At 38.0% G+C, this 20209-nt stretch overlaps 4 protein-coding genes and 2 long non-coding RNA genes across 11 annotated transcripts in view; 5 read left to right on the top strand and 1 right to left on the bottom strand.

Moving 5' to 3' along the window:
- The window catches only part of LOC126633087 (putative disease resistance protein RGA3), a 140211-nt gene that overhangs the window by 72997 nt on the left and 47005 nt on the right, over nt 1-20209 (top strand). For 5 of the 6 annotated variants that reach the window (XR_007626950.1, XR_007626951.1, XR_007626949.1 and 2 more), the window contains exon 2: nt 790-885. Coding sequence is in view for 2 of the 6 variants with exons in the window: in XM_050303638.1 (XP_050159595.1) it covers nt 790-885 (96 nt within the window). In the remaining 4 variants the exon portion in view is untranslated. Of the gene's footprint in view, nt 1-789; nt 1216-20209 lie in introns of all 6 variants that reach the window. The other variant, XR_007626952.1, reaches the window with a different exon arrangement.
- The window catches only part of LOC126633091 (disease resistance protein RGA2-like), a 65578-nt gene continuing 47736 nt past the window's right edge, over nt 2368-20209 (top strand). Inside the window, exon 1 of the mRNA XM_050303649.1 lies at nt 2368-2532. Coding sequence (XP_050159606.1) covers nt 2460-2532 — 73 coding nt within the window. The 5' untranslated portion in view covers nt 2368-2459. The remainder of the gene's footprint in view (nt 2533-20209) is intronic.
- Nucleotides 4174-12210, top strand: LOC126633108 (uncharacterized). Its single transcript, XR_007626960.1, has 3 exons — nt 4174-4241; nt 4340-4550; nt 12146-12210. It is a non-coding gene; the product is annotated as an uncharacterized LOC126633108 (long non-coding RNA).
- LOC126633101 (protein ROOT INITIATION DEFECTIVE 3-like) lies at nt 4380-11136 on the bottom strand. Its single transcript, XM_050303662.1, has 3 exons — nt 10606-11136; nt 4801-4928; nt 4380-4602 (listed from the first exon to the last, which is right to left on the bottom strand). Exons 1-3 carry the CDS (start codon nt 10635-10637, stop codon nt 4436-4438), a joined length of 327 nt encoding a protein of 108 aa, XP_050159619.1. The 5' UTR covers nt 10638-11136; the 3' UTR covers nt 4380-4435.
- Nucleotides 5680-10515, top strand: LOC126633107 (uncharacterized). The gene is made up of 2 exons (XR_007626959.1): nt 5680-5763; nt 10414-10515. It is a non-coding gene; the product is annotated as an uncharacterized LOC126633107 (long non-coding RNA).
- On the top strand, nt 16082-17840 carry LOC126633102 (uncharacterized). Its single transcript, XM_050303663.1, has 3 exons — nt 16082-16245; nt 16668-16734; nt 17543-17840. The coding sequence occupies exons 1-3, from the start codon at nt 16111-16113 to the stop codon at nt 17659-17661; spliced, it is 321 nt and encodes a 106-aa protein (XP_050159620.1). The 5' UTR covers nt 16082-16110; the 3' UTR covers nt 17662-17840.

Raw genomic sequence — 20209 nt, 5'->3', positions numbered from 1 at the left:
TTTAGTTCCTCACCAAAACAATTGGCTTCGATTTTTTCGAAGTTTTAGCAACAAGAACCAAAAGAAATATTGTATAACTGCTTTTACTGCACAGAACAAGTAGAATCGACTGCTTAATTTTGGTCTTTTTTTGTTGATTTATTTAATATGATGGTGAAAAAAAAATGAAAAGCGGAGTGTGTGTAAGAGAAATATGTTATGTGTTTATCAACTTCCTCATCTTTCCATCCCCTTCCATCCTTTCTTCTTACATTTTCTATTTGGTTCTTTTATTTTCTATAAAAAAATTAATATAAGATGTTAACGTGGTTTAACCGTAATCGTTCAAATAAGAGGGATGGGAAGGGAAAAAAAAGGGAGAGAATCCTACCGCAGTGAGGAATTTGACAAAAACTCATGACAGAGATTTTGTTAATAATTCTTAATTACAGAGATTTTGTTTTGTTTCCATGTCTCTGTTGCTTTGTTTGTTTGTTTAAACTTAGTACAGAACAAGAGTTAAAAAAGATCAATTAATGGTTGTCCCTCAAGTTGTTGAACAATTAAGTGCGGATGACTGACCTCTACCCCACAAATTTAATATTTGTCGGTTCTCTCATCCCAACTAACATCGTTAAGTCAAGTAGTGGGAAGAACAGATGTGATACGACAACCATCCATCCTGCACTTCTGAGTTCAGATCTCTTGGTTTTCTCTGTTTCCACTGCTAACAGAAAGATGGCTGATGCACTCATTTTTGGGCTGCTCGAAAAATTGGCTTCGTTAACTTACGAATACGTCGAAGGAGAGGTGAAACTGGTTTTGAATGCGGAGAAAGATGTTCAAGAATTCGAGGCCAAACTTAAAGCGATTCGTGCTGTGCTTGAGGATGCGGAGCTGAGGCAGGTGAAGGAGGCCAGCGTCAGAAATTGGCTGGAGGAGCTGACAGAGGTGTTGTACAAGATGGACAATGTGGTGGATGAGTGGAAGACTGAAATACTGAAACAGCAAGTTGAGAAACAAGAAGAGCAGGAAGTACTTCTCTTATTACTGAGAATAAGAAGAGGGCAATATGTTTCTCTATTCCCTCCTCTTGCTTTTGTTTTGGCCAAGTCAGTCGAGTAATTCTTCGTCGTGACATTGCTCATAAGATCAAAGGTCTGAATGAAAATTTAGATGTGATTGCTAAGAACAGAGGAGACTTTCAATTCACGGAGAGAATGATCATTGAACAACCTGAGCGAGACGAAACTACTTCTTTTGTTGATGCATCTATCATATTTGGTAGAGAACGACAAAAGGAAGTTTTGGTTAGCAAGTTGTTGAACGAGAGTAGTCAAGAAGAGAGCGGTCTCTTTGTCATCCCTATTGTTGGGATTGGAGGAATGGGAAAAACAGCTTTGGCCCAATTGGCTTTTAACGATGAGAAGGTTGAAGCTTGTTTTGATATCAAAATATGGGTTTGTGTTTCAGACTCTTTTGATGTGATCAAAACTGCCAAAGCCATCATTTCTGGTGCCAAAGGTGTCAGCCCAAATTCAGATACTTTGGAAGATTTCTTTCAGTGTATGTCTGAATCGATTAAGGGAAAAAAGTTTCTCCTTGTCCTAGACGATGTGTGGACTGAAGACCCAAAAAAGTGGGAGAAATTGAAGTTGCCATTAATGCAAAGTGGCGCTCGAGGAAGTAGAATATTAGTGACCACTCGAAACCAGGAGGTTGCTAATATGATGGGAGCTCCCACTCACACGATCTGTTTGGAGAAGTTGAGCGAACAAAATTGTTTGTCAATATTCAACCACATGGCATTTCATGATAGAGATAAGGATGGTGAGTTGGGAGCCATTGGTGAAGAAATAGCAAAAAGGTGCAAGGGTTTGCCTCTTGCTGCAAAGACTCTGGGTAGTCTCATGCATGACAAGAAAACGAGGAAAGAATGGCGAGAAGTTTTGAACAGTAAGATATGGGACCTTGAAGAGTTTGAGCAAAAAGTTTTCAAACCGCTATTACTGAGTTATTTTGATTTGGAACCTGCAGTCAAACGATGCCTTTTATATTATGCTATTTTAACAAAAGATCATAAGATTGATAAAGATCATTTGATTGAGTTGTGGATGTCACAAGATTATCTCTATTCGAAAGGAAACACAGAGAAAAAAATAATTGGTCAAAAGTTTTTCAATGTTTTAGTAATGCGATCTTTTTTCCAAGACTTTGAAGAAGATAATGAAGGAAATATCAGGAGTTGTAAAATGCATGATATTGTGCATGATTTTCTGCAGTTTCTTACTCAAAATGAATGCTTTACAATGGAGGTTAAGGGTGGTAACAATATAATAGATCTATCGGGTGTTAAAATCCGACATTTGACCTTAGTGCTTGCTCCCACAGGTCCACTCTCATGTGTTTTGTTTTCTAGGTGCGATCTGCGTACTCTTGCAACTTTTGATTCAAAATTTAATGTTGTGGACTCAACTTTGATGTCGCAGTTGAAGCATCTTAGAACATTGAATTTGAATGGTAATTGTATTGAAGAGCTTCCGGAAGAGATAGGTGAATTGGTGCATCTGAGGTTTATTGATTTGTCTCGCAATGGTGATTTGAGAAAGTTACCGAAGGCGGTGTGTAATTTATACAACTTGCAGACATTGCGCCTTGGTTGGTGTGGGAAGCTTAAAAGTCTACCTCAGAGCATGGGAAAGCTGATTAACTTAAAGCATCTTTATGTTTGGGGTTGCACTCAGCCAAAGTACTTGCCAAAAGGGATTGGGAGATTGACAAATCTAAGAACACTAGGTTGGTGCCCTGTTGGTGGTGGTAAAGACAACGATGAAGCATTCAAATTAGAAGATTTGAGAAACTTAGACCAACTTCAGGGTCTACTCCAATTAGATATTGGTGGGGATTTGAAAGTTGCTGCGGGTGAGGGTGAGAAAGCATCACCCTTGGGGAACAAACATAAACTCTTACACTTGAGAATAGAATTTGTTGGATTGTATTTTACACAAGTGTTGGATTGGAGAAAAAAATCTGAAAATCGGGAAGATGAGGAGGGAAGAAGAAGAAGAAGCAGTAGTGCAGAAACACTGAATTTTTTACGACCGCATCCAAATTTGGAATCTTTAGAAATTATGGGGCATAATGGAAGCAGTGCCCCCAATTGGATCATGTCGTTAAACAATTTGATGATGATGGTGAAGGCGTGGGAAGAGTGGAAAGGAGTGGAAGAGTGGAAGGAAGAGGATTCTCATATTACCATAATGCCATGCCTCTCTTCTTTACAGATTGTGTACTGCCCTCAGCTAAAAACACTGCCAGACTTCTTACTGAAAACACCACTGCGGAAACCTAACATCGTAGAGTGTGGGAGCCTTGCACCAGGTTACCAAAAAGGCAAAGGAAAGGAGTGGCCCAAGATTTCTCACATCCCCAACATCGAAATCAAACCTCCACTTGATTCTGGTTTTGATGATGATGGTGAAGGCATGGTCGAGGTAGAGGATGTTGTTGAGTTACCTGAGAGGCCTTCCACTTCTGGTGAGAGGGGTAAAGGCATAGTCGAAGCAGAGGAAGCTGTTTAGTTGCATGAGAGGCCTTCCAACAACAACAACAACAACAACAACAACAACAACAACAAAGCCTTTTCCCACTAAGTGGGGTCGGCTATATGAATCCTAGAACGCCATTGCGCTCGGTTTTGTGTCATGTCCTCCGTTAGATCCAAGTACTCTAAGTCTTTTCTTAGAGTCTCTTCCAAAGTTTTCCTAGGTCTTCCTCTACCCCTTCGGCCACTTTTGGTAATTAAGCTCTTTTCTATTTACTTACCAACTCACTCTATTCATTTTACTTGACAAATTACAATATTACAACTAAGCAATTTATGGGGTTGAGCTTTTATTATACTTGACAAATTACAATATTCCAACTAAACAAGTGCAGATTATCATATTCCAGGTCCCCAGTTCAATTCCCCCTCTCCCAATATCGTGATTTGCAATGCTCTAGTTTTATTTCATTCCAAAAAATATATGCAAGAAAGTAGCAGTTTATAGTCACAAAATTTTGCAGAAAGTTTCACGAGCACGCTTTTGGGAGGGCGGCAGACCTCAAAAAACTGGATTCACCAAGACCCTTCAGTTGTCTGATTTAGCTGCTTTTTACCGGGTTTACAAGCAATGTTGCCTGAAATAAACTGAAACCACTACATTGCAGCTCACTTTGGCCGGCTGCAAAAATCATCGAAAGGAAGCGTGCAAAAACAGGTATAATTTCAATATTAGTTTATGCATGCATGTTTCGTTTTTTTTTTTTTTGTTACTCCGACCCACCTGACTGTTGCGAATGCTGCTAATGAACGCAGGGCTGACACATTTTCTCTATAGGGGAAGTGAGATGGAAAGGGAGAGAAAGCTGCATGCATTATTAGAACCGGTGGTTGGCTGCTGCATTACAGATTTCACCGGAATGGTCTTTTCCTTTGCTTTCGGGCAGAATGAAGATCGTCTGGACATAGGCACATCAATTCTGCGTGTGTGTACAGTATAATGCAAAGAGCTCCAGACTTGTTTGAGGTCTTATTCTTCGAAAAATGCTGTCGAACGACTAGAATATTATTCACTGGACCTGCGGAGCACAGTGCAAATTTTATGTAAATACTACACAAATTAGTAAAGTTTGGCAGATTGAATATAAACAACTGAGATATTTGAATATACACTGTATTATGAAATAGTGTTAGTCAAATAGAGCTAAATTTGCTTCAATACCAACAAATATGCATACACCCGGGGAAGGAAATAATTCAAAATGAATTGAGATGACCTTTTGCATGTTTGAACACGCGAAGAATATTACGAGTTCTAGCATCCCAAACTCGAACCACGCCATCTTCTGATCTAGAAATCAAATAATTTCCAGAAATGCCATATGCTAAGCAAGTTACAGCTTTGCTGTTCAAAAGTCAAAAGTATAAAGTTGTGAGTTAGAAGAGTTTTACTCATTCAAAATATACTAAAATGAATATTCCTCAATTCAGTTCGCCAGAATGCAAAGCCTGTCATAACTGAAGGTAGAATGCAGGGTTCTAAAAACGTGCAACAATCTTTGGCGATTATACTTTGAAAATGAAAAATACACAGTTAAAAATTAGAGAAGTGTCAACTGAAGAAAACTCAAAGGTTACTTATAGGAAAAGAGAGAAACGTGTGATTCAAGAAACAATCGATGATATGCAACCCATACTTGCTGTTAAGCAGGCTCTCAGCATTAAGTGCAGCAACGTATATCTTGCAATTTCAAGAATACATTTCGTTTTTGTTTATTGGGGAGGAATAAGAATGCATTAGTACATAATAGGCAAAAGACATGCAATAGATATTGAGGGACTCACAAGGAGTACATGCTACGAAAAACCGAGAAGATAAATCTGAGCATTTAAGAAAGTAAAAGATCAACAAGTAAAAGACAAACAATCCACACATGGATGGTGAATTCATGAATCGTTTTCTCTTACACGTGCGATCCTGAGATGCTGACACGCTAATGGCTTTGTATCCACCATATCCTGCACCAACGTCTGTTACACAAAGAGTGCTCTCTGTAAAGTTATGCATGTACATATGGCTTTCTTCTTGACTTTGATAATCATCGAATAATCTGTGAGTGTTGGAAGAATGCATGAAAGTCATATCTTGTGTTAAAATGCATGCATGAAATAAACATGTTGGATGACTAGTGAAGTTAGGCTAGTCAACATTCTTTGTGTAAATTAGGCAAGTTAGGCAAGTTAGGAAATTAGGCAAGTTAGGCAAGTTAGGCAAGTTAGGCTTATGTCTACTTTCTTTTCCTATATATATGTTTCATTTGTAATTGTTTCTTCATGAAATACACATCAAAAATTCTACATGGTATCAGAGCAGGTTCATTTGTAACCTGTCTCTGCCATTCTTGCTACTGCAATTTTTTCTTTCTTTCAAAGTCTAAGTCATGACTGAAGAAAGTTCTGTGAACCATGATGAGGAAACCCAGCACAATCTCTCTCCAAACTTCTCAGACGTTGAGGTTAACACCAATCAACGTTTGTGTTCAGTTCTCTTGAATGAGTTCAATTATCTTCCTTGGTCCCGAGCTGTTTCACTAGCTCTCGGAGGCAAAGGGAAGTTAGGGTTTGTAAATGGAAGCGTGGAAGCTCCAGACAGTTCTTCCTCTACATACAATGCATGGCTCTGCAAAGATCAACTTGTCATGTCCTTGCTGCTCAACACCATGGAGAAACATGTTGCTGAAATTTTTAGCTACTCCAATTCCGCACATGATCTTTGGAAAGCTTTGCAGGATATGTATGGAAATCAAAACAACTATGCACGGGTCTTCCAATTAAAGAAGGACATTGCCAGTGCTCAACAAGAAGGGAAAGCATTTGTTCAACACCTTGGGAGCCTCAAAGCCATGTGGAATGAGTTGGATGTATATCTCCCTCATACCACAGATCCTACCATTCTCCTAAAACGAGCTGAGGAAGACAAAATTTATCAGCTGTTAGGGAGTTTGAGCTCTGAGTACGAGGACCTAAGGAGTCACATCTTGATGAGTCAAGACCTGCCTACCTTCAACAATGTTTGTGCAACTATCCAACGAGAAGAAGCAAGAAAGAAGGTTATGAATGTTGATCACAATCCTAGATTAACGGAGACTCGGGCATATGCATCAAAGTACAAGAACTCAGAAGCCAAGGTATACAAGGGAAGAAACACACATCTAAAATGCAAATATTGCAATGGTGTTGGTCATGAGGAAGACAAGTGTTGGGAACTTCATCCTGAACTCAAGCCTAAGTTCAGCAAAGATGGAAGGATGATACCAAGGTCCTCGCAACAATTTCAACCTCATTTCAAGGCACAACTTGCTAATACTCACGCTCCTACTATCTCACAAGGATCCATGGAGTTCACTGCCAATCCATTGTCATTGATCAATGAATTTGCAGCTTACCTACAAAGTAAGGGGCACGGAGGAGGCTCACATGGTCAAGGCAATGAAGAGGGTAGTCACACAGCTATGTTGGGACAATTTGCCAGATTTCTTGCTGGAAATGAGAAAGTTCCAAAGGGAGAAGCATCAGGTATACTCAAAGCCTTTACTACTGCCCTATTAACTAGTACTAAAATTGATTGTTGGATAATTGATTCAGGCGCCACAGATCATATGACAAACAAAGTTACAAATTTACATCATTTTAAAAAAATTTCAAGCCCCTCACATGTGTCTGTTGCAAATGGAAAAAATGTCTTAGTTTTGGGAAAAGGAGAAATAAACTTACTCTCTCAAAAAACACCTTCCACTGCCCTCTATGTACCAACATTTCCCTTCCAACTTTTGTCAATTGGAAAGATCACCAACACCCTAAACTGCCGTGCTATTTTCTCACCAAATAAAGTAATGTTTCAGGATGTTCTCACCATGAAGATGATTGGTGAAGGGGTCTTCATAAATGGACTTTACTACCTGTGCAAGAATGCATGTTTCACTCAGGCTCTTCAAGCTCAATCGAAGTCCATAGATAAAAACCAACTTTGGCATAGGAGATTAGCTCACCCCTCTGAACTTGTCTTGTCGAAACTGTTTCCAAATTTTTGTAACCCCTATCCTACTTGTGATACTTGTCAATTTTCTAAGTTTACTAGGCTACCTTTTGGTAATTCAATGTCTATGACAAGTAAACTTTTTGAAATGGTACACACCGATGTATGGGGACCTGCAACTGAATCAATGGAAGGTTTTAAATATTTTGTTCTATTTGTTGATGATTTCTCTCGAACAAGTTTTCTATATCTTATGAAATCAAAAAGTGAAGTCCCTACCATTTTCAAAGACTTTCACATGCATGTTAAAACGCAATTTCAATCAAGCATTAAGGTTTTAAGGTCAGATAATGGCACTGAATTTCTATCCAACAACATGCTTCAATACATAAGTTCTCAGGGTATCATACATCAAACCAGCTGTGTGGGGACTCCCCAACAAAATGGAGTAGCCGAGAGGAAAAATAGAGATCTCTTGGAAAAAACTCGTGCTCTCATGATTCACATGCACGTTCCAAAGAAATTTTGGTCGTTTGCCATCCTTACTGCCACTTATCTCATCAATCGACTTCCAAGTCGTGTGCTAGGGTTTAAATCTCCCTATGAAGTTCTCAAGGGGAGGAAAATAGATTTGACACATCTCAAGGTGTTTGGTTGTGTGTGTTTTGTTCACATCCAAACCTTGAACCGTGACAAACTAGATGCCAGGGCAACCAAGTGTGTGTTTATGGGATACTCGACCACTCAAAAGGGATACAAGTGCTTCAATCCAGTCACTAAGAAGTGCACAGTTTCAAGAGATGTGAAGTTCGAAGAAGACTATCCCTATTTTACAAGTCAGGGGGAGGATTTAGTTGACATGTTCCCACTCCCTCAAAACTTTAATTATCCGATGTTGGAAAAGAGATCAGTCATTGTAAGTCCAGACTGTGAAGAAGTTCAAACTGACCAAATTACTGCCAGTGAGAGTGAAGACGAGCCCTACTCTGATCCTTCTCCGCCCTCTACAGAGTCTCAGGTGATTAAAAGAAATCCTCCTCGAATCAGAAAACCTCCAGCTAGGTTGCAGGACTATGTTACATATGCCTCACGACATCCAATCAATGAATGTATCAGCTTTAGTAAGTTCTCAACATCTCATGCTGCATTTCTCAGTGAAATTGATAAGCACTATGAACCAAGAAGCTTTCAAGAAGCTTCTCTTCTCCCACAATGGAACCAAGCCATGAAAGAAGAGATTCGTGCACTGGAAGAGAATTGCACCTGGAGCCTAGTTCAACTACCACCAGGAAAAAAGGCTGTTGGAAGTCGTTGGATTTACAAGACTAAATTCAAAGCTGATGGATCTATCGAGAGACACAAGGCTAGACTTGTTGCTCGAGGTTTCACCCAAACCTTTGGTGTAGATTATAAGGAAACATTCGCACCGATGGCCAAGATGAACTCAGTCAGGGTTTTACTGTCAGTCGCAATCAATTGTGGATGGTCACTCTACCAAATGGACGTGAAGAATGCTTTCCTTCACGGCGAGCTGCAGGAAGAAGTGTATATGCAACCTCCTTCAGGCTATGATGGTATTAAAGGCAACATGGTTTGTAAATTGCACAAGGCAATATACGGATTGAAACAATCACCAAGAGCTTGGTATGCCAAGCTCAGTTCTGTTCTGGAAAAGGCTGGATTCATGCGAAGTAATGCTGATTCTTCGTTATTTGTAAGAACTGGCACCAGGGGGAAGTTGGTGGTCCTCGTCTATGTTGATGATCTTATCATCACTGGAGATAATACCGTGGAGATTGAGGCACTAAAACTCTCACTACATCAAGCTTTCGCTATCAAAGATTTGGGGAGGTTAAAGTATTTTTTGGGGATCGAAATGGCAACATCTTCAAAAGGACTGTTTCTAAATCAACGGAAATATGTATTGGACTTCCTTCAAGAAGCAAAAATGCTTGACTACAAGCCTGCTATCACTCCCGTTGATTGTAAACTGAAGCTCAGCATAGATGGAGAAGCCATGCATGATGTAAGCTACTATCAACGATTAGTAGGCAAGCTCATATACCTCACTATCACTCGTCCAGATATCACATATGCAGTGAGCTTGGCTAGTCAGTTCATGCACTCTCCCACTGTTGATCACCTTAACCTTGTTAAGAGAATCCTTCGTTATCTTAAGGGTTCAATTGGGCAAGGAATTACAATGCATAACAATCAGTCCACTGTCATTAGTGGCTACACAGATGCAGACTGGGCAGGTAATGCAATTGATAGGAAATCAATCACAGGCTATTGTACATTTGTTGGTGGAAACCTTGTCACATGGAAGAGTAAGAAGCAACAGGTAATTGCTCGTTCCAGCGCAGAGGCTGAGTATCGAGCCATGGCAGCCACTGCGTGTGAACTCATTTGGCTTAAAGGGCTTCTTTCAGACTTAGGGTTTCCTAGTTCTACTCCTATGACGCTTATGTGTGATAATCAGGCAGCCATGCACATTGCTGCCAATCCTGTGTTCCATGAAAGAACCAAACATATTGAAGTGGATTGTCATTTCATCAGAGCTCAAGTTCAAACGCAAATCATCCGGACCATGTTCACACGAAGCCATGATCAACTAGCAGATCTTTTTACAAAGGCACTAGCATCATCTCAGTTTCATCGGTTATTGGGCAAGCTTGGCTCAGTGAATCCCCTCGATCCAGCTTGAGGGGGAGTGTTGGAAGAATGCATGAAAGTCATATCTTGTGTTAAAATGCATGCATGAAATAAACATGTTGGATGACTAGTGAAGTTAGGCTAGTCAACATTCTTTGTGTAAATTAGGCAAGTTAGGCAAGTTAGGAAATTAGGCAAGTTAGGCAAGTTAGGCAAGTTAGGCTTATGTCTACTTTCTTTTCCTATATATATGTTTCATTTGTAATTGTTTCTTCATGAAATACACATCAAAAATTCTACAGTGAGATTCAACGGATAGAGATATAACCGTTTTTAGTGCATAGTTAAAAACAATATAAAGATACAAAAATATATGATAAGAAATGGTTACCCTATAAAGAGACCAAACTCTAAGGCCTCCATCCTCCGACCCCTAAATCAGCAGGGAGCCATCATCCAAAAATACCGAGCAACTAACACCTGTAGATATTCCCCGACGAGCCTCCGCCAACAATGTACGTGCCGTCGCTGTTTGCAGCGAGCGGAGTAATTGGTTCCTCTGGGAAGCCATTGACATCAACTTGCGGCTGCACAGAATTCCCAAATTCAATTAAAATGCAAGCTTTATCAATTGAGCCAATTCATCAAACATGTTGTGTGCATAAGAAAGTATCGATGGATTGGACTGGATTGGATTGGATTGGATTGGTGAACTAGGGTTTCTCACTAGGGTTTTATGGAGCGTTTTGGAATCTCAGACAGAGTAACGGATACATAAACGTCGATGGTGCTGCTTTCTGAGATTTTTGCTAGGGTTTTTGAATGGCGCGTGGCCAGACAAAAAAGGCAGGAAAGGTTCTCAAAACGGGGCCGTTGGCAATAGTTTGAAAGTTTCTAATTTCTGTCCCAATTGTGGATTAATTTTGTATATATTTTCATTGTTCATATTTTCATATATGATATAACAGAAAATTGGTTTTAATTGTTGTCCATTATTGATTGATTCCGACATTTTTCACTGAGATCACTTGTGATTTTTTGTTTTTAATTCGACCAGGGTGATTTGAATTTTAAAAATTTAATCTGCATTCTCTTTTGTAATGGACGGAGAATAAAGGGTTATTGCGAGGTGGATGTCATCTTTATTCTTTTTTTTTTTTTGGTCACAGAATGTCATCTTTATTCTCATTCCCAATAAAAAATGGCATAAACTTATCATGTCTACCCTATCGGATAACAGTTAACAATTATGTCATTTTTTATTCATGCGATTTTAATTATGCAAAAACAACCTCAAGTGAGCCACGTCATTATTAAACAATATCACTAAAAGACACGCCATAATTTGCTAAGATTAACATGATGGCTAAAAAGATTGAAGGCTTGGGCATAGTCAAATTGGATAAATAAATGTGTTCTCCCTATACATCCAAGTTTAAACTTCTTTTTTTGTTTTTTCAAATTAATTTAATGTGAAATATCGCTTATATAAGATAGACATTAAACAAGAGGGGTTATATGAAGCAAACTTCAAGGCGGTAAACTGTAATTGCCCCGTAATGTATTTGCATTTTTAAGCAATGAAAGATAATTTCACGTATTTTTTACGTCTTATACACACATTTTTTTAACTATCAAATTGAATAAATCAATTTAAAGCAACGGCCATGATTAAGTGAGATGTTAAAAAATGTGTTTTTATCATTTCCATTTTCCAGGGCAATTCGTAGAGGCATTGTGCTCAAATACTGAGATTCGAATCTTTTAGAATCAAAGCAAATGTTTGTCATTGATGACTGATGCGTATCAGGTTACATTTAGGCCCAAATGGATCTCTTTTCGGTTGAACGAAATGGGCTTCCTTTTTCAGCAAGCATCTCAAAGTGTTCCAATATGAAGCACAGATGCAAAGAGCTCCGGACTTGTTTGAGGTCTTCAGTTGAAGTCAGAACCAAAAATGCAACACAAATGGTGACCTTAATACAACTTCCTGTATCTCAGAAAGAGATGTACGTGAGCAGATGTATATGTGACAGAGCCATGCTAACAGATAATTAAGAAATAAATTCACATTCGACGGCAACCAGTCGTGTACCATTGACTGAGCTACAATTTTGCTTAATTGGAGCGATGCTGCTTAGAATTTCGGTTGCTCTAGGCTAAGTATCTCCACATTTTTGTGTAGATTAACATTGCTCGTCGTCGCGTGTAGCTCAAATCTCGCAGATGCTTACCCACCACTATACGTGCATTTACAACCAAATATGCCAATGAACAAGCAAGACCAGAAATTAGAAATAGGCCAGAGAAAGGACCAGGACCTATTCCTTTTGGATCAGCATTCAAGTTGTTTAAAGAAGGACAGTTAGTTGAAGCAGATATCTTCTATTTTTGTTGTTCGAATTAATTTAATGTAAAGATATCAAAAACATAAACTCGATAATCTAGCAGACAACGAGAAAAGCATGACTTGCTCAGTTACCTCTAGCATTACTATCCTTTCAAAAGGATTTTTACACAACATGATCTGTAAATATGGTTCATGTAACAATATGCATAAACAAATTAAACATGACTATACGATGTTTAAGGAAGGGAGGGGAGAAACCAGCGAAACTACCGAAACAATGCCGGTTCATCAGTGTAAGCAAATTGTGCATGAACATGAATTTCTCATGGAATATTTCTTTGTTTGCATTGTAGTACAGCTTTAAATTTTGTAGTCTGCTTTTCCAGTGAAATGATTCTCAGAGAAAACAGCGAAACTAAGCACGGAGGACAGAACTAAACAGTACTGAATTGGAGGAAAATAGACTTACAGAGTCAAGCCAGTGTTCTAGTTTGTCAGTCCACACACAAAAAGTTCGATGTAAAATTTCAAGTTTTGCATGGAAGTTTGGAGTTTTAATCAGAAATCAGAACTGTAAGAGCGATGGAGAATGATTTTTCGGAGACGGGTGGGGATTATTGGCCTTGTGATCGCTGTACTTATGTCAATGACTCTTCTGCCATCGCGTGCCCGATGTGTGCAGAGGAGGAGTTTCCGTCTCCAATGCCAGCCGAGTGTGAATCCAACAAAAGACAGAACTCTACGGTGCATGATGCCAAGTCTGAATCCAAATCCAATAAGCGGAGGAAGTTGTAGGTACAAGGCTTTGTTGGATTGTTGCGAGGGACTTGACGGAATCAGAAAGTTAATTTACAATTTTTCAGAGAAGAACAAAGTTTTGCAACATATATACCAATTCAGTGATGAGAATCTGAACTCTCTTGTTGTAGTGTTGAGAATCACAGCCTTGTAATCGTAGTGTCAATCGCATATTAATTCATGATTTTAGGTTTCTAGCCTCAAGAAAGAAAAAGAACAGTAGTTGTATCATATATACGATGAACATAATTTTTCTTATGAGCAAATATGCGATGTATCTAAATATGTTCTAAGGCATTGCTGTACATGGTTGTTATGGTACACATACATTTTTGTAGAATGCCATCTTCATCTTGGTAGCTTCAGGCTCTATGTCGCACACTTTTTAATTAGACTACTCGTGGCAGGTAAATCTACTTATTATTAGGAAATTAGGCTCCCACTAGATGACATTACTTTAATTGAAACCTCGTATTTTTCAACTTTTGATCGAAGTCTGACTTTTTCTGTATTTTAGTTGCCAACTTAACACTTTATATTATTTTATTGTAAATAAGTATTGAATAATGTAATCGAGTGTTAAACTCTTTTTTTTTTCTTTTCTGGCAACTAATTGATTATCATCCTTTTTAATCAATTAAATTCTTAAATGCATTGGTTATATTTTCTAGGGAAATTTAGTAAAAAATCAATAAAAATTTTACCATTTAGTCATATATCAATAACATTTTTTTGTTTTGAACTTAATCAATTGATATATTTTAATTAATTAGGCATAGATCAATGATGAATTCTAATTGTGCTTAAGTCATTATACAAAGTGAGAATTTGACTCTTATATCCTTCTCTTTTTCTCTCTCTATGGATGCCACATGGGCTTTAAGCTAGTGTAAATAATTAGAACTTGACTAAATCATTCTCTGTCATGCCCTTGGATAACATAGAATTAAACTAAGAAAAAGTCTTCTTCTAGTTTTTAAAACACCTTGATTCGGTGAATAGACATGTTACGGAAGATTAATTTCCATCCAAGCCATCTCTGAGAGGAGAGCTGGTCCAGTTAAGTATATGAGTTTGCCAAGAGAAAGACAGTGAGATGAGAAAGCACATAGTTCAATGGTTTGCAATTCAGCAATGTCAGAATGCAAATGTAAAATAGAGAACTAGGAAACGAACATTGCAGTGCAATGTCTGAATTCAAATGTAAAAATCAAAAGTTGCATGAGGTGTGAAGCGTAAGAGGCATGTGAGTGATGGAAAAAAAAAAACCAGAAAATGGAAACTTCAACACTGTGTCTGAATCTAAAAGTAAAAAAATAGAACCATGAAACGAACACTGCATTGCAGTGTTTGAATCCAAATGTAAAAACGGACACATAAGACTAAGAGGTGTGTGAGTAATGGAAAAAACGAAACATAAAATGGACATTGCAATGTAGCATCTGAATCCAAATGTAAAACAGCTACTCAGAAAATAGACACATAGGTAACATAATATATATATATATATATATATATATATATGAGAAATGGGGTGCTAGTTGAAGTGGGTGCCAACTGTAGTGGCAGATTATGTAACTTTTGTTTGTTTTAGCTGTATTTAAGTATTACAATACATGGTTAACCTATTTATAATTAACATAAATATTGTTGATATATTGTCCTTTTATTGATTTTATATCAAATCACCCTATGTTTTCTAATCAAGCAGCCCATGGGCCTGCATCTCTGACCGACTGGAGGGTGAGCAATCTTTCTCGGACCGCCATGCCACCGCATGCATGATGCGTATAGAGGAGGAGTCTCCGTCTCCAGTGCCGGCCAAGTGCGAATCTAAGAAGAAACAGAAATCTCCGATGCATGATGCCATGTCGGAATTCAAATCCAAGAAGGAGAGGAGGAAGCTTTATGGTAAAAAGTTTGAATTTAAATTTTAAAAAGAACAAAAAAACTCAATAACTTGACTTTGTTTTCATCACCAAAACAATTGGTTTAGATTGTTTCGATGTTTTAGCAACAAGAACCAAAAGAACTATTGTATAGCTGATTTTACTCCAAATGAAATCATGTTATTATGTCTTGATTTAAAAATGTGATAATACACCAAATGAAGTACTTGGTAGACTGAAAAACTAATAATAAAAAGGTGAGTCCAAATGATGAGGTTTAGCTATTTTTTTCCTTATTTAAATATACTATGACTCTGCCACTTAGTACTACAGTCTAGTTGTATTTTTCTTTATTTGTAAGTGAGATGTCTTAGGTTCAATTGTCACAGCCCGTCCCGGAGGTACTTTTGGCGGGAATGTGAAAGGACAAAAATGCCCTTGTCAGGTATCAAGGTATGGGTGTATTACGTTTTGAAAATGCTTGGTCCCTAAACTTTTAAGAAGTTGTTTAAGTTAGAAATATTTTGGAAGTTGATTTTATATTTTTGTGGTTAGGGACTTAAGAGAGATTTTGGATGGTGTGGATTGGTTTGACCACACGAGATCAGTCCCTTTCTCTCCTCCCTCTCGATCACTCTCTCAGTCTCTCTCTCTCTGTCCCGACCTCACACCCAAACACACCCATTGTACGGCACACACCCAAAATCCTCCAAAACTCAACGGATCGAGGCAAATAAGGTATGTATCTTCATCGTTTTGACGTCCTGAGTTCATTGGTACTAGTTTTAGGAAGTGAAACCTTCGATTTCACGTAGATCCCGAACCTCCATTTTTGAGGTACTGTTCATGCGAATGTAAAATGTTGTGTTTCAGGAGAATTCAAGCTTACAGCAAGCTTTGTGAGGTCCTAAGGAAGCTCGGGGACGTTCGTTTGAAGGATTTGGACGTCGGGATCGTGAGTTCCATAGTTGGCCGAATCTTTGGTTTTTGCAAGGTGAGATTTCGTAGTTTTTAGGCCCTAAAACTAGTCCAACGTGATAGTACACTCTTAGGGCTTCAATTTGGTATAAAATACGAAGAAAATGGGTGAAAAACGAAGGAGAACAGTGAGTTTGAAAATCGGCCGGAGTTCTGCCGGAGTCCGGCCGCCGGAAAACCAGTCCAGCGAGGCCCTGCGAAGAAGACGACACGTGCTGCACGTGCTGCGCGTGGCCAGCGCGTGGACCCGTGCCACGTGTGGCGCGTGGGGGCGCGTGGGCAGTCAAAATTTTTTTCTAAAAATGTCCCGACGCTCGTGACGTCGAGTAGGTCGATGTGGTATATTCATATACCAAAATTGAGCATCGTATGAGAAGTTATTTCGAATTATTGGTGATATGCTTAAAATTAACGTTTTTATAGTTGTTTCGCATATAGGTGAGACGTATCCCGAGGACGACCGCATCCAGGGACGCCACGGGGGTTACGACCCGTCGACTTATCAGTGAGTGGGCAGTTTTGTTTTTGTATTACCTTTATACTATTGATTTTTTCCCAGAAAATGAATTTATATGAAAATATGCTTTAAAAATGCCATGCATAGAATTATTTGAAAATGTGAATTGTTATATGAATTATATGATTGATATATGATGCATACATATTGCATGGTGCTGTGGAGGCAAAGGTAAGTCAGGTGAGTTCATTTATGCATTGAATTGGTTGATATCGATATAATTTGAGCTCGGAATCTGCACCCTAGGTGTTAGTGCTTATATTATTCACCACACCGCACGCTCGCCTTGGATCCAAGTAGGTGGATGTCGTACAGACCATGTGAGGGTTCCGACATGCTAGTTGTACAGATCACTAGGCGTGATTCCGACTAGTGGGTGATCTTAGTTATGCGCGCTGATGATATGATGAGAGAAGCACTAGAGCGTATTTTTACACCTTTCATCGTATAGACTACCTTACGTAGTTCCGAGTGATGTGCAGAGTAGGGCCGTATAGGTCACTGTGGTAACTCCGGCTTAGTGAGATATTGAGCTATTGAATTAATCGTATAGGACCAACTGCAGGGTCTCCGATTGATTCCTTATTTCACCTGATTTATATTTTGATTTATGGCATGACATGTTTTCTTGAAAATGTTAAAGATTTGAGATTTAAGTTTTGAGATTTTATATGGTTATATATTTCTGGGAAAGTATACAGGTTTTTACGGCGAGGGGATATAATTGTTTTAATGAACTGTTTTGGAAAACTAATTTGTTTTACTGACCCACTCATTTTGTTTTGCGCCCCTCCAGGTTCTAGTTTAGCGGTGGTTGGCTCACGAGGTCCTTTCCGTCTTTCTGACAGACCTTGGACATGTAGGACTCACCTGAGGGTGATGTATTTTATTTTAGTCCTACTTGACTGCAGATAACCTATGCTCTGAACTTATGTGGTCACTTGTTAACTCGTCCGGTTATGTTCATAGGTGGTTATGTTTGAATTTGGTTTGAAATTCTGCTGATTTATGTTGCTTTTCCGCTTCCGTGTCGTGCTTATGGTTACGTCACGCCCACGTGACGGCCAGCACACCTGGATCCTCCGGATCGGGGTGTGTCATCAATTCTTATCAAAGGCGAATTCGAACCACGTTATTGCTAGCTCATCCCTCATCCTTAGTGTAGATAATATCGTTTCTTGAAAAAAAAATATATATATATATATATATATATATATTATGGCCTTATGGGGGTTTTTGCCTGGGGAGTAAGGGTTAGGTTTGTGGTTGCGGTGCTTCTACAAAAAAGCTTATTAAAAATCTGGAACACCAGATGTGTTTGGTAAAAAAAAAAAAAGGTGATTTAAACAAAAGAATTGATGTCAATACCATATCCTTTTAGTCATTATCAATTTCATATAAAAGTTTACCACACTCAAACACTTTTATTTTTATTAAAAACACTTTTACAAAAAAAATAATAATAATTACCAACATTGAACAACTTTTTTTACAAATATTTATTCTCACTAGTAAAAATAATTTTTCTAAATACAACAATACTAAATTAGCCTTAAGTGAGAGAAGGAAAGTACTTTGTCAAGTCAAAATGATGATGCGAGTGAGAGTGAGAGGAGAAAAGGACAAAAAAGAAGAAGAAAGAAGTAGGAAAGATAGAGAAAGGAAATGAAGTGTGTGACGAGTGAAAGATACACGCAGCGTATTGGATTTTGCTTCCAATTCGTGGTTTTACGACTTAAACCTGTTTGTGCGTATTTTTTGTTATTTCAATATAATTTTTTTATTAAATAAAGTGATTAGGATCTCATTTGACAGACTGTATTAAGCATCGGATATAATTAAAAATACGGAAGTTGGTGTTTGGAGACTTGTGTACTAAATAGTTGCTGGATTAACGAATCCAGTCCAAGTTGATTAGTACGCCTCGTACCCGCTAGTTAGTACGTTAAAAAAGCTCGGTATAATTAGTCGGCTTCAAAACTGAAAAATAGGTCTCGCACAGCTCTCGCATTTGCTCCGTCATCTCGCGTCTGTTGATGGAGATTCAGACCTAAAATCAGCAGAACCACTCCTGCTCACACCTGATTGCATCATCTTCCTCATGGGTGTTTTCTCGTTTCATCTTCATCGTCTTCCTCTTCCTGCAATTTTCCATTATTTTCCTCTTCTTTTTTTCTTTTTCTCTCCCTGTCTTGCATCCTTTAGTTTGTGATTTTTTTCTCTTTGATGGATCTGTGATTCTTATAATTTTTTATTTTTTCTATTTGATGGATCAGTTTGTGATTTTCGTTTGGTATGGGTTTCAAAGGGATCTGGAGTCTCTGAGCACTTCGTCTTCCTTATTCGTCTTTCTCTGGGTTTCTTTTGTTTTGGTATTTTTATTTTGTGAATTTTTTTTTGTTGAATTTTTTTTTTAAATTTGAATAATCATTCCAAAAATATGTGTGGTTTCCAATAGGTATAAATAGGGGTGGGTTCGGTACGGTTACCGTACCAAAATCCTTGTACCAATTACCGTACCAAACTTTCGGTTTGGAAAAATCTATTACCATTACCGTACCAAACTTTCGGTATACCGAAGTTCGGTATTGCCAAAAGTTCGGTTGGCATGGTATGGCAATGATAATTGCCATTTTGTTTTGGGACAAAATCTGTTTTTGTTTTTTTAACCCAATTTAAGGGCAAAACTTTTTTTTTGTACCTTTATCTCATACATTATAGATTAAATTCATCTATTATTCATTATTCACAATTCACACACATAATAATTCAAATGATGCATCAAGATTCATCATGAAAATTAAGCTTACAATCCAAATAGAAGTTACGAACCAAAACAAATAGAAGTTAACAATCCAAATAGAAATTAAAGTTTCAAACCAAATGAAAATTGGAAGTAAACTTCAAAAATGAGAATTCATTGATCAGTTATTCAAGCTTGAGATGTCGAAGCTTTTGGAGGAGGCATTGAACTTGTAGAAGATTGAGTTTGTGTCAAGCATACATTACAAACAAAGAAAACATATTAATTAGTAGCAAGAAGAATTAAAGTTGAAAACCATTTAATAACAAATTTACTAAAAAAATTAAAGCATATCTTTCTTGTTTTCTTTTCTTCCATTTCCTTGTAAAATTGAAGCATATCTTCCGTTGGTTCCTTGTAGAAATTTACTTCATCTGCCCTAAGTCAACCACTGGTACGCACTAGTGCCTCCATTAGGAGTCAAGGATACCCTAAAAGGGTCCACAACCCTCCTCCCTAAGCTAAATGCATTTTCACTAGCAACAGTAGAAGTGGGGGTTACAAAGATATTTTGGCTATTTGTGAAAAAATTATGAACTCTTTTGTGTTTGATTTCCACAATTTTAAGAGATCAAAGTCACCAACAACAATGCTAATATAAGTAGGGTTTTATTTTCAAGTTATTGGAATATTATAAATACGTGTTATATAATTATCTAT

This window comes from Malus sylvestris, chromosome 8, assembly GCF_916048215.2.
Source record: "Malus sylvestris chromosome 8, drMalSylv7.2, whole genome shotgun sequence".
In the NCBI taxonomy this organism is placed as follows: Eukaryota; Viridiplantae; Streptophyta; class Magnoliopsida; order Rosales; family Rosaceae; genus Malus; species Malus sylvestris.
The sequence above is the reverse complement of the archived record's forward strand: the minus strand, read 5'-3'. Positions and strand labels throughout refer to the sequence as shown.

Bases quoted from the DNA above. Each gene is read 5' to 3' on its own strand.
- LOC126633101 (XM_050303662.1), bottom strand. From the start codon at position 10,637: ATGGAGGCCTTAGAGTTTGGTCTCTTTATAGG. The intron at 4,929-10,605 runs GTAACCATTTCT...ACTTTTGAACAG, and splicing joins GAGTTTGGTCTCTTTATAGG to CAAAGCTGTAACTTGCTTAG. The intron at 4,603-4,800 runs GTCATCTCAATT...TGTGCTCCGCAG, and splicing joins CGTGTTCAAACATGCAAAAG to GTCCAGTGAATAATATTCTA.
- LOC126633102 (XM_050303663.1), top strand. From the start codon at position 16,111: ATGTTGTGTTTCAGGAGAATTCAAGCTTACAGCAAGCTTTGTGAGGTC. The intron at 16,246-16,667 runs GTGAGATTTCGT...TTTCGCATATAG, and splicing joins GAATCTTTGGTTTTTGCAAG to GTGAGACGTATCCCGAGGAC. The intron at 16,735-17,542 runs GTGAGTGGGCAG...GCGCCCCTCCAG, and splicing joins TACGACCCGTCGACTTATCA to GTTCTAGTTTAGCGGTGGTT.